The 13,625-nt window shown below is 36.5% G+C and overlaps 1 protein-coding gene across 5 annotated transcripts in view; it reads left to right on the top strand.

The window, feature by feature from the left end:
- The window catches only part of LOC131314490 (uncharacterized), a 36,231-nt gene that overhangs the window by 19,259 nt on the left and 3,347 nt on the right, over window positions 1-13,625 (top strand). For 2 of the 5 annotated variants that reach the window (XM_058343159.1, XM_058343163.1), the window contains exons 2-3: window positions 11,349-11,846; window positions 13,334-13,483. In XM_058343159.1, coding sequence (XP_058199142.1) covers window positions 11,349-11,846; window positions 13,334-13,483 — 648 coding nt within the window. Of the gene's footprint in view, window positions 1-9,041; window positions 9,252-11,348; window positions 11,847-13,333; window positions 13,484-13,625 lie in introns of those variants that run through there. The other 3 variants (XM_058343160.1, XM_058343161.1, XM_058343162.1) reach the window with 3 other exon arrangements.

Below are 13,625 nucleotides of genomic sequence, written 5' to 3'. Positions count from 1 at the left end.
TTACACTAAATATAGCTTATTGAAAAAATTTTGGTCTTTGGTGGATATATCTTGCCTTTGCTAATAATTTTTTGGAGGCGGGGGCTCTACTGCCTCAAAGGCAAAGCAGGTCCTACCCACACCTAAAACGGCACAGTTTTGAGGCAACTCTGGTCCCTCCTTTTTTTTGTCATAATTAATTTGTGCCTCTAAGGTTCTCATAATTAAGTATCTTATTTGGAACCATGTAAAGCAGAAACTTGATTATGATAACCCTAGAGACAAAAATTCATTATGACCCTTTAGGATAAAATAATTTTAAAAAATAAGATCTTCATAACGGTTTAAACAGATTGAAAATTGGATCATTTAATCAAATGTCAAAAGCTTCTAAAAACAGTTTATACAAAAAAAAAAAAAAATTTTTTTGGTCAAACGGAATTTCATACAAAAACATTCTGATTGCATATAGGAACTGTGAAATAGGAAGTCTCCTATTCAGAGTAGTTAAAGAAAGAGAAATCAAATTCCTCGTCTCTTAAAGGAAAGAAAAGATCACTTAAACAAAAAAGGCGGTTGGGCGAGGCGCATCTCGAAATAAATGACGGATAAAATAGATTAATCTATCTCCGAAAAGTGTATCGCATGATTCTTCCTCAACTTGAGTCGATACATAAGATCTGTAAACCTATCAATTCATATAGACTAGGATTTGAACCGCAGTAGGTGTTTACATTATATTTTAGTAAGTCAAAATTGTTGGTCGAATAGATCGACTAATGACACGTGGCAACTGCCAGAAATCAAATCGGCGGTAACGCGAGCATAACAAGGTAAAAATGGACTAATCGATTGAACAGGGACATGTTTGAAGTCAGGAACACGTGGCAAACCAACGACATACAAGCAAAACACATCTAGAGACGTGATGATGGGTAGTTGTTGAAGGAGCACATCATGAGAGAAATAACTGCCTCATGCAAATCGTGGAGCAAGATGAGGAAGTACAAAGGAAGTAACCGTTCAATTCAAATCAGAGGAGAGAATTCCATCTGGTTTGAATTTCAAGTCGAAGTAGCAGCCTATAAATACAAAGACTGAAGACGTTTTGAAACCTCCACTCAATCGTCCAAAAACTTCTACTTTTTATTTATACTTTACTTTTCTTGCTTTAGGAGTAGCTTGTAACGTAACCGTCTACTCGACTGTGTTTACATTGTCGATTGACTTTTACTTTGAAGAATAATAAAGTCCTTTTGTTATTCTTCTTTCATCTCCTTTCACTTCATTAAGTTTGCTTTCAGAGAAGTCCTGAAATACAGTAAGGAACCAAATTCCACCATCACAAACATCCACATTTGTTTGTCTATTTTACTGATAGTCGACTAATCGACTAGAGATTGCTAAGTGTGCTGGAAATGTGGGTGTTTGTGGTGGTGGAGTTTGGTTCCTTGCCGTATTTCAGGACTTCTCTGGAAGCAAACTTAATGAAGTGAATGGAGATGGAAGAAGAACAACAAAATGGACTTTATTATCCCTCGGTGTAGAAGTCAAATCGACTATGAGAACACAATCGAACAGACGGTTAAATTACAAGCTACTCCTAGAGCAAGAAATGTAAAGTACAGATAAAAGTAGAAGCCTTTGGGCGATTGATTGGGGGGGGCCTTCTAAATGTCTTTTATTCCTGTATTTATAGGCTGTCTTAGACTTAAAATTCAAACCAGATGAAATTCTCTCCTCTGATTTGAATTGGACGGTTACTGCCTTTGTACTCCTCATCTTGCTCCACGATCTACATGGCAGTTATTTCTCTCATTATGTGCTTGTTTTTCAACTACCCATCATCACGTCTGTAGATGTGTTTGTTTCACTTGTGCCTTGTCCAATTGCCACGGGTCCCAGACTATGATGCACATTCTTGAATAGTCACCAGTCCATTTGGCACCTTGTTGTTATCGAGCGGTAATCAAGCTAATTCATTAACTGTTGCCGCGTGTCATTATTTAGCCCAGTCGATTAGTAATGACCATCTTGCTAAAATATGGTGTAAACAATGCCCCCCTTATTCATTTGGGTGAAGGGCTAACGTAACCCAAGTGAATAATTTAACTAGTTTCAAATCACCCAACTGTCGATATCGACGGGTGATAATCTTTTACGGTGTAAACATTTATGCCCCTAACTCTCGAAGAGTTTTAGATAAATTTTACACCAATTTTTTCACTTTTCGACTGGTACAATAAAGCCTTCAAGGCTTAAAAACCACCATCGAAAGCCATGTGCTGGCTTAATAGATGCAAAATTCCCTCTGTCGAATTATGGGAAAGTATTGCCTCTGTTGGAAAATCCTTGTCGATTGCCATGATCGATTGTTGATTTCACCAATCGATTGCAATTAATGGATGGTCAAACAATTACTCATGGCAAAACCACCTGTTCAATCATGCATGCAAACACTGCCATGCCCAAAATATGGATTTGCCATAATTAGCCATTTCTGTTAGTCCTCGACCGAAAGTCTTCTGCTAGCCGAAGATCAGTGGTGGAACAAGTGGCATAAAACCAATACTTGGTGTTTTTCGACTAAAGCCAATATAAATGGCTTTGGAGAATCCATATCCCTCTTAACACATGGTTACTGTCGATCAACAATTCACAACCACAATTGGCTTGAACTCATACTCTATGGGCAAGTTTTCGCTATTCTTAACCCGTATAGATGGAGTGGAGGGATCATTTTCTATTTCGGCCATTCATGGTCTAAATTAAAAACTCTAGTCGAATTATCTTCATAACTCGACTTACTTTGAGTTTCAAACTTTTGAGCCACTTAAGTTTTATGATTGCCTCTTCTTAAGATGAGTTTGCCCCCCATGCATGCAAACTCAATATCAAAAAGAAGGCTATTTCTCATTTCATAATTTTGCCAAATATGTTCTCATTTCTTGTAAAACAGGCCAAATTTGGACAAAATATTCCAAAATCGAGAGAAAGTGATTACAAAAGCCTTGTATAAATGTTTGACATACATGGCCAAATGGAGGTTTATAATTCATAAATGGACCAAATCCATTCGCATCTGCAAAGCATTCAAAACCCTTACGATCAAGGCCTTCCATATGTACCTGTGGTGTTAATACTTTTCGTGCATGGTAAAATCTCATAGATCGTTTCCATTCATGGTCAATCTTTCTGATTAAAATTTCAAGTGGAGTGAAATGTACGGTGGCCTAACATTTTAAATCTTTGCCACCTATCAACCCCAGTACTGATTGTTCCAAGATCACCAACGAATGGCTTTCTTCAGACGAATAAAATGTCAAAGCCTTGTAAGGCTTTTCTGTCGAATTATTTCATGACTCAACTCCTTCGAGTTTAAACGTCAAAGCCGAATTCTTTGCATAATCTGGCTAAAATAAAGATCAGCTTGCCCCATGCAAATGGCTGGCCTCCTTTGAACAATAAACTGTTTCAAGCCTTAACGTGTAAGGCTTCCATGCAAGACTTATCAATGAACCCTTGATTTTGGGGTTCACATTTGTTCAACAAATGGCTAGCCTTCCATTTGATAACCGTTTCTGATGCTGTAAAAGGAACCATGCATGGCCAACAAAGCCAACAAATGGCCGAAGGAAAACCATGACAAATGGCCAACAAAATTGACAGGCAAACCAACAAAGCCGTGTTGGAACCTTTTTGTCTTTTAATTGTTCCACATGTAAATTACGCCTTCTGGTTTTGCTACAAACAACGGTGATTTGTAGAATCGACAGACAGTTGCTTCTTCTTTTCCTTTCCCAGAAGATCCAAGAGTTGGCCAACAAATGGCCGTTATTCTATTTCTGCAAGGCATTCATTTTCACATTTGATTTTTGCCATCACTTCCAATTTAGTGATGGTGCGGACAAAATTGTGGCCAATTTTGGCCATTTATATTTGCCCAAAATTGTAGAAAAGCAATGAACACTATCTACACATCTTAACCAAAACTGGGCATATTTCAACCAAAACCAATACGGATACCAATATAAATGGCTTTTGAAAAATCTATACCTCTTACAAATACTTTTGATCAACAATTGAACAAATGGTTTTGGGGCCCTTGTGGTTGACATGTAGTGTACCATAGGAGGCACATATTGACTTTGATTAGTACCAAATCCAGGCGGTACTTTGAAACCAATGGGAATATTTCCATCTCGGCCATTACCATGTTGACTTCCAATTCCATTACTTCCACTAGTATTTGAAACTGGTTGATAAAAATTCGTTGGCCTTGTTGGGCTAGGCTTAGGTTGACTAGACCCTAATGGAATTCGATTCGCTCCATTTAGAGGTTCAAGAGTAGGATTAGTATATACCTGTTGAGGATGCCCCCCAGGCATATCTAAAGTTTCTAGAGTTCTCCTGTCGTCAGGTAAACCACGGGAAGAAGGAATCTCTCCTTGTTCCGGTGCAATCAACCTTCGTAGTAGAGTCAAAAATTCTCGGGCTTCGTCATCTTGTGGATTTGCCACAATGTAAGACAAAACTTGAACCAATTTCTTGATTAGGTGTGCCATTACTTCCAAATTAGTAAGTGGCCCTCCTTCTAGCGCCAAAATTGTTTGTCTATTTTACTGATAGTCGACTAATCGACTAGAGATTGCTAAGTGTGCTGGAAATGTGGGTGTTTGTGGTGGTGGAGTTTGGTTCCTTGCCGTATTTCAGGACTTCTCTGGAAGCAAACTTAATGAAGTGAATGGAGATGGAAGAAGAACAACAAAATGGACTTTATTATCCCTCGGTGTAGAAGTCAAATCGACTATGAGAACACAATCGAACAGACGGTTAAATTACAAGCTACTCCTAGAGCAAGAAATGTAAAGTACAGATAAAAGTAGAAGCCTTTGGGCGATTGATTGGGGGGGGCCTTCTAAATGTCTTTTATTCCTGTATTTATAGGCTGTCTTAGACTTAAAATTCAAACCAGATGGAATTCTCTCCTCTGATTTGAATTGGACGGTTACTGCCTTTGTACTCCTCATCTTGCTCCACGATCTACATGGCAGTTATTTCTCTCATTATGTGCTTGTTTTTCAACTACCCATCATCACGTCTGTAGATGTGTTTGTTTCACTTGTGCCTTGTCCAATTGCCACGGGTCCCCGACTATGATGCACATTCTTGAATAGTCACCAGTCCATTTGGCACCTTGTTGTTATCGAGCGGTAATCAAGCTAATTCATTAACTGTTGCCGCGTGTCATTATTTAGCCCAGTCGATTAGTAATGACCATCTTGCTAAAATATGGTGTAAACAACATTCCAATACTAAAAATAATTCTCTGTCAATCGACAGCAAGTGAAAAATAGACAAACAGTATGTCATAATATTCAATCAAGAATCGTGGCAACTATGAGTCTGCCTCGTCAATTTCAGCCCTTCGAATCAGAAACTAATCAATACTTACCTGCCCGAGGTTCTTCCAATGTCTTATGGAACTGCTGGATATGTGACTCGACAATTAAACACCAATGAGTGTCATTTGTTTAGCCCTGCAAAAGAGAATCACCCAAAAGGGCTTCCGATGGAAGTTCCGTTGGTATTAGCAAGCTTTCCTGCAAAATACAAACAAGTACATCAAAATTCCAGTACCGGAATCAAAATGCCAAATATTGATCACCCGAACGACCAAAGGAAAGGAATAGGGAAGTGATTTTGGCACTCGACTTGGTCGCATATATTCTCCAAAACTTTGTTTTCTAGTATGCTTTGACAATCGGATGTAATTTTGGACACTGTAAGGCAAGTTTTGGAGTGCATTTATAGCAAAGTCGAGTCCAAATCATTTTCTAAAATCAGATGTACCTTCGGAGGGGTATTAGCGATTTTTGGATTGAAACGAAGTGTAGTAGAAAATGTAGAAATCTTCCACAGCAAATCTCGATCAAAGAGGTATTATATATCACCAAGTTCCGTTCCATACAAAGGAAATATACCTTCACGTGGAACACTCTGTGCTCCAAGCTAGTTCATCAAGTCAGAGTGTTATTGACAATTTCTGACAGTCTCGCACATGCAAACCATGAGAATATAGAAGCAACCGCTGTGGTAGCCATAGCCAAAGACAAAGCAAAAGTTGAAAATATGATTCATGTGGCCGACCCCAAATAGTAAGGAATGAGCCTTCGTTGAATTGATTATCATCATTAAAATGGTTGGACGAACACTAGAAATGATGACATCCCTGTATGAAGAACTAAAATGCATTATGGCAGTATTCATTGAGTCCGGATTTATTACATCATTTTTCGGTGTTCTGATATCCAAGTTGACAAACATTAATCCCACTATTTGGGGCAGCTACATGAACTATTTACCCAACCGTGTTCTTTCTAGGGCTTGCTCAGATATTTTCACGACTCATATGTCCGTAGGAAAGATGTTCCGCACCGGCTGCCAGTGGCTTCTTCTCTTCTTGCTCATGGATCCTATAATGTAGATGGCAGCAAAGTTTATCCATGAGATGGTGTAGGTTAATAGAAGAGCTCAATCAACCCCGATTTTCAAGATGACCAAATTCTTAGTGGGGGGAGGAATGAGCAGTGCTGGCTCAGAGGTGAAGCCAGTTCCAGACCCCAATTTTTTTGGCTCGAAGAGGGCCCCAAAATATGCAGTTTATAGTTTTTTAAATATTAAGGAGCTTTAATTGTCTTCAAGTAACATTTTTTTGGTAGTGTGATAGTTTAGGTTCTTTGGATGCTTAAAGAGTTGGGTTCAAATCTCCACCCCTAACTTCTTTCTCAAGTTTTTGAAACATTTCGTGCAAAGATTCGTATGCAGAGAAGTAAGTGGTGATGGTAGATGGAATTTGCTTTTCCAGAGAAGGCTGCGGGTTTGGGAAGCTCAGCAATTCGAGGAACTACTTCTGCGATTACAAACAGTGATTCTGGATTAATCCAAATGGGATTCGTTGAGTTGGAGATGGGCCTCAGAATAAATGTTTTTCGGTGAAATCTATTTTTAACCAATGGGAACAATTGGGCTTCTCGTGTAATCGGGTGATGGGATCGATTTGGAAGAATATTAGCCCCCCAAAGGTGGAAATCTTTTCTTGAATGGCACTTCAAGATAGAGTGGCTACTAGGTCAGTTCTCTTCGATAGAAACTTGATCCCTGAGGGTCAATCAATTTTGTGCCCTCGCTGTTTATTACACGTAGAAACGCCTCAGCATCTTTTTCTACATTGTCAATTTTTGTGGGTTGTTTGGTCGATGATTCTAGACTGGTGGCATGCCAGTTGGGTGTGTCACTGTGTCCTGCTTCCTTGTAAGATTAATTTGAAGTCCAAAAGGTGATGAAAAATTGATTCGAAAGGAATCCCCAAGTAATGTTATCGAACCTAGTGTGTTGAACCAACAATAAAACAGATTTGATGACTAGGTTTTAAAACAGATTGAATTACTTTAATATCTTTTGTAAATTTTATTTTGAAGATTTAATTGTAATTTAATATGAAATACTTTTGACGTTGGAACATTGTAAACACTTAACTCTTTTTTATCGCATAATTATGTTATTTTGAGCCGATGTGCCTTCGATGTAATCTTGTGAAAGTGTTGGAAATGTTATTTGAGGAAATAATCAGGGAAACTCTTTATTTATATTGAAAATTAAGGGTGTGACAATTTAAAAGTTGATGATCCGCACCCCATTATAGCATATTCAAAAAGAGATTACACATGGCAAACCTCAAATACGGTTATAAATGATAGAGGTATTGAGAAATACAATTCCTCATTGTGTAGATATAATATAGGTGATCTTGTCAGTATAAGATAGTTGATCTCATAATATAACGTCAAAACCCCCCTAATTTTTCCATCAAATCTAAAGTTTTTACGAAAACAGAAAACAAAATAAATTAAAAAAACAAAGTACTGTATTTCTTGGGATTGAAAAAACGAAGAGTCAATTCGTATCAAAATATAAAGAGGGAGAATAGGCTTTTGTAATTCCGGTGTAATTTTGTTTAAAGTTCTCCCAACCTACTTGTTGGGGTTCTTCTATTTTCTCTTTAATCATGTTTTTCGTTTAGTCACTCAGAATTTTGCTCCGTCATCAAGGGCAGATTCCTAAAGGCATGTTCACATTTTTCTTTTTCGATGTATTCTTGTCGAGGTTAATAAATCTTTCTCTTTTGCCGAGAAAAAAAAAAAGTCAATTCGTATCACTTGGCCTTCAAGCTTAACCAAGATTCCTTCTTAATGGAAATCACTTCCAAATCTAGAACCACACTCAGTGGATTCCCATGCCAGTAGAAATTAATTCTTTGCTCAAGATTCCTTCTTAATGGAAATCACTGCTTCCAAATCAAACACCATGCGCCCTCAGAGGATTCCCATCCCAATAAAAATTCCTTGCTCCCCAATATTCACGTAGGAAAATTATCCAACGCGGATGAAGCTCGACCGACCCGTTTCCCTCCTTTTAATCTTACGGGTCAAATTTATTATGCTTGGCATACAGAACTCCAATTCAGAACGGCTTGGGTATAAAGCTAGTGATCAATCTTAAGATTTGTAAGCTAAAAAAAATTAAGCTATTAGATTGGATATAAATTTTTACATAGTATATGTATATACTCATTCCATCCAGTTATCTGCCCCAATTATAACATATCCAAAAAGAGATTATACATGACAGACTCAAATACGGTTATAGATGATAGAAGTATTGAGAAATACAATCCCTCGTAACCTCGTTGTGCATTTGGGTGTAAAATAGGTGATCTCTTAATATATATATAAATATATACATATATATATATATATATATATATATAACATCAGGAACCAAAACCAAAAACAAAATAAATTAAAAAAACAAAGTGCTGTAGCGTATTTATTTGGATCGAAAAAACGGAGAATCAAGTATGTAAGCACTGTACAGGCAAATTTTGCAAGCAAATGTGCCTTGATTCGCTTCACCTACACGCACAGAACAGAATATCATTCCTTGCATTCTTTATATCTAGTCGAAAGACACTAGAAATATCTACCTGAAACTCTCCTGGAACTCCCCAAACAAGAGAAGTGAAAATTTGAAGTTGTTTTTGTGTAGAAATAAAAAGACAAGGCAACGAGCTATTGAACAAATTGCTCATGTCTACTTCATCCGATCAGCCGGAGAAGGATGCGGCCGGCGCTTCAAAACCAGGTAGAATTGACCAAACCAATAAGAAAAGGTTTGAATGGCATGCATACTTTTCCTCTTCAATTGTGAAGGTAATTAAGCTCGAAAGCTTCGTATTGTAGAAATTAAGGAGAGGTCTAATGTGTGAGGTGTAGTTGATGGAGTAACATCAGTTTGTCGTAGTAATCTAACATACTAACATAAGAACATCCTACCGTGTAGCAAAAAAAAAAAAGGAAAGATTTCCTCCATACCCAAGTTACCCAACAATGGTATTTTTTTTGCTGCCTCAAGACTAATTAATGACGGATGCAGTTCATACTTAGTTCGAACCACACGTATTTCTACATTGATAACATATACTACATTGCATAAGTGAATACTGGTACTTTTATTTGTGGCAAGGAGACAAGATTATGCATATATGTATGTATTCACTCTTTAATTTATACACGAGATAGAACAGTGAGTTTCTCCGATCCTGCTCTTCCTTGTAGGACCCCGCATTTCTACTGCTGCGGGTCTTTGGTTGGGTTTAGGGTTAGGTTGTGGTGTTTGGGCTGGACTCGGTATTTGGGGACGCGGGGGCTCTGCTATGCCTGAGGCACAGCACCCCCTACCCACACCCAAAAAGGCCCAAAAACGGTCCCGTTTTCTAAGGAAAAAAATTTTAAGTTTCCTATTTACAATCCTATAGAGTAGAAACGTAATTATAAGAGTTTTAGAGATAAAATTTAATTATGTCTCTTTAGAATAATAAGATCTTCACACTGGTTCAAACGGATTGAAAATTGGAGCAGATTATTTTTTAACTGTATTTTTAATGTATAAACAATCTTAAAAAATTAAGTACTTTAATTTTTAATCCGTTTCAATATTTGCGAAAATCTTATTATTCTGAAAAGACATAATTGACTTTTGTCTTTAAGACTCTAATAATCATGTTTCTGCTCCACAGAATCTTAAATAAAGAGCAAATACTTAATTATGAGAGTCTTAGAGACAAAAGTTAATTATGATCCTTTAGAATAATATGTTCAGAATAATAAGATATTCGCACTTTTATAACAGATTAAAAATTGAAATACTTAATTTTTTAGAATGTTTATATATTAAAAATACAGTTAAAAATTTATGTGCTCCAATTTTCAATCCGTTTGAACCAATGTGAAGATCTTATTATTCTGATCAAATTATTCTACAGAGAGATAATTAAATTTTATCTCTAAGACTTTTATAATCACGTTTCTACTTCATAGGATTGCAAATATGAAACTTAAAAAAAATTTCCTTAGAAAACGTTACCGTTTTTGGGCCTTTTTGGGTGTGGATAGGGGGTGCTGTGCCTCAGGCACAGCAGAGCCCCCGCGTCCGGTTTTTGGACTAGACTTGGCCTTTGTTTGTGCTGAATTGTATTGATCTGGGCTTTTAGGCCTATTTTTGATGTGGGTTTTGTCCCAATGGGTGTATTCTGGATTAAGCTCAGTCTGTTGGGCCTATTTCAGTTCCTCCGTGTGATTTGGAGAAGAGGGTTTTGGATGGTCAGACCGGTATATCCAAGCTCTTATTATCTCTGTAATTTCGTGTTTATGAGTAAATGAAATTAATTATTGCTGATCAAAAAAAAAATTATACACGAGACACAAAAAAAAAAAAGAAAAGATTGATACGTTGAAATTTTTGCTAAACATATACAGGAAGTCTAAGAATTTTCCCCCACCCAAGAGACTTGTAGGCCCCGATGGTTATCTTTTTTATCTGATTATTTTGATTATTTGCTTAAAAGACTTTAATATAAGTTGAAAGCATGTTTAGTGTAGTTTTTTGTTTTTATTTATTTATAAGTTTGAATAAAAGTTCAAACTATTTGGTTTAACAATTTGTTGAATAATTTATTAGCGAATGAATGTCTAAATTATCCTTAATGATTCTATAGATACTTTGAAATAAAGAGGTTTTTCCATCATACTTTGTCAACTTCAAATATAAATTTAAAAAAAAAAAACTATGAATTGGAGTTCAAAATAATCTCATTTTGTAGAGTCAAATAAGATGACAAAGTGCATACAATTGCTAATAAATGCTCTTCATAAGCCTTTTTAATCAAATTAAATAAGTTATACTCAGATATGATCACTCCATTGCTCATTAATTAATGAACGATCATCTTTTGCTTGTTGTCTGTATAGAGAATGATGAATTCTGGAGATACATACCACTCTATCAAGCTGCACTTCGAGCAGATTGGGCGCTCGCCAAAAGATTCTCCGAGGAACATGAAGGCGCTCTTGCACGGATTATCAAAACCTTTGAAGAAACAGCACTTCAAATAGCAGTTGGGGCGGGCAGATCAACCAGGGCAATCAATTTCATAAGGAACTTGGTGGATAAGATGCCACCAGAGGCGCTAGAAATCGTTAACGCATACAAGCGCAGTGCCCTTTTCAATGCTGCGTGGATGGGAAACACCGAAGCCGTAAAAATCATCTGGCAGAAACGACCGTCGTTGGTGTTTGACAGGGATAAATATGGTTATTCTCCGCTTGACATTGCTGCTGTAAATGCTAAGAAGGACACCCTTTTATATTTGTTGGACGTCACTAAGGATGATCCTTTTTCCAAGCTCTTCCCCGATGAGGATTCTGCTGCGCATTTGCTCATTTCCGTAATAACATCCGGATATTATGGTGAGTAACACTCTTCCTTTTTTCTTTTTATTTTTTGTCAATCGGTAGAAGAAATCATTAACAAAACCCAACAATTACGATATAAACAAAGAAAGAAAGAAAAGTCATCTAAGGGAAGAATACTTACACGCAGGTGGGGAGACTTAAACTCTTGATCTCCTAATAAGATGCAAGAGTCCTGACCAACTAAGCTAGCTTCAGTTTGTTAGTAACACCCTTCTTGAATTCAATACCTTTAGTTCACAATTAATCAAGGATAATAATTTCTGCAATTCCCTTTTACTAAATGCACTCCTTTTCCTATCTTTAAAGTAGAAAAAATATACACTAGTTTAACTACAAGACAAGAAATAGAGTGCATTCATATATTTGTAAAAGAGTTTTTTACGAAAATATTCCTCGAATTAGTACCATTTTTCCTACTTCGCTTCTCAAACTACCAAAACCGTCCATTTCATCCTTTAACTATCCAGATGTCACCTATTTAGTCCAATTCCTGACTCCATCCACGATTTTGGACGAAAAATTTATCACCACATGCCAAGAACATGACTTTTTGAAGGGCAAAAATGAGATTTCATCTCTATTTTTTTCTAAACACGTACATCCTAGTCAAGAGTTGGAAAATCTCAAATCCGTTTCAACAGGATAGGTTACGCCAAAGCTAGCCTATACCATGCGTCGTAGGTGTTTTTTTGAAACTTTAATTAAGTCGACACTTTTCAAGAGACTTAATTATGTTTTGCAACTATGAAATCAAGATTTGGCACATCATTGTAGTTTGTTGATTTTTTCCTGCTTGTATAGCGTTATTTGAATGGGTAATATTGGTCTACATTCGGAACAGATTCATAAATCTAGCCTTGTGGGGGCACTATAATGAATATACTATCGTACAAAATTTATTTTCTTGACTACCCACAATAAGATTCTAGTAGATTAAGACATACATTACTAACTACATAAGTTTATAATGTATACTGTTTATTAAAATATCAAAAAATGGGCACAAATCTTAGACAAATTATTAAAGTACTATATTTTACATTGACATCTACAAGCTTTTAAACTGATCGATCATGATGGTCTTATTATGACTTTCTTTCGAGATATTTCTTCATGACAGTTAAGAATAAAAAGAATCAAGAAATAAAAACGCCAAGTAGACATACAGTTTAGAAACCAATAATTAAAATTGAACCGCACAATGGAAGTTGAAGAATGAAACTAATTCTAAAGTATGTCTTTATTTTTGAGATATATATATATATAGACACACACACACAAATGTATACGCTAAATATTATAGAATTCTCACATAATTATACCAAATATATAATATTACTAAAATATTTTATCGGTGTGTGAGTGGGGGCACTTGACCCCACGTGCGCCCAAGTACATCCGTCCATAGTACAAGTTTATGTAACCTGTTTTGTAAGCTATTGACTTAAACTCTTTGATAAATTCTTCTTTTACTTGAACAGAGATAGCTTTGTATTTAGTTGAAAAATATCCGAAATTAGCCGTCTCAAGACGAAAAAATGGTGATTGTGGATTGCAAGCATTAGCAAGAAAGTGTTCTGCATTCAAGAGTGGCAGCCGCCATCAATGGTGGCAACGCGTGATCTATAATCGTAAGTATAATCGTAATCTATACTTTTACCTGTCTTAAGTATAATTACTTAGTAAATTCTAGCTAGAGCAATGTTCATGTCAAGTGCTAAACAACATGCATTTGATTCCCATGTCAAGTCTCTTGATGATCCAAGCCCAAAC

This window comes from Rhododendron vialii, chromosome 13a (assembly GCF_030253575.1).
Source record: "Rhododendron vialii isolate Sample 1 chromosome 13a, ASM3025357v1".
In the NCBI taxonomy this organism is placed as follows: domain Eukaryota; kingdom Viridiplantae; phylum Streptophyta; class Magnoliopsida; order Ericales; family Ericaceae; genus Rhododendron; species Rhododendron vialii.
The sequence above is the reverse complement of the archived record's forward strand: the minus strand, read 5'-3'. Positions and strand labels throughout refer to the sequence as shown.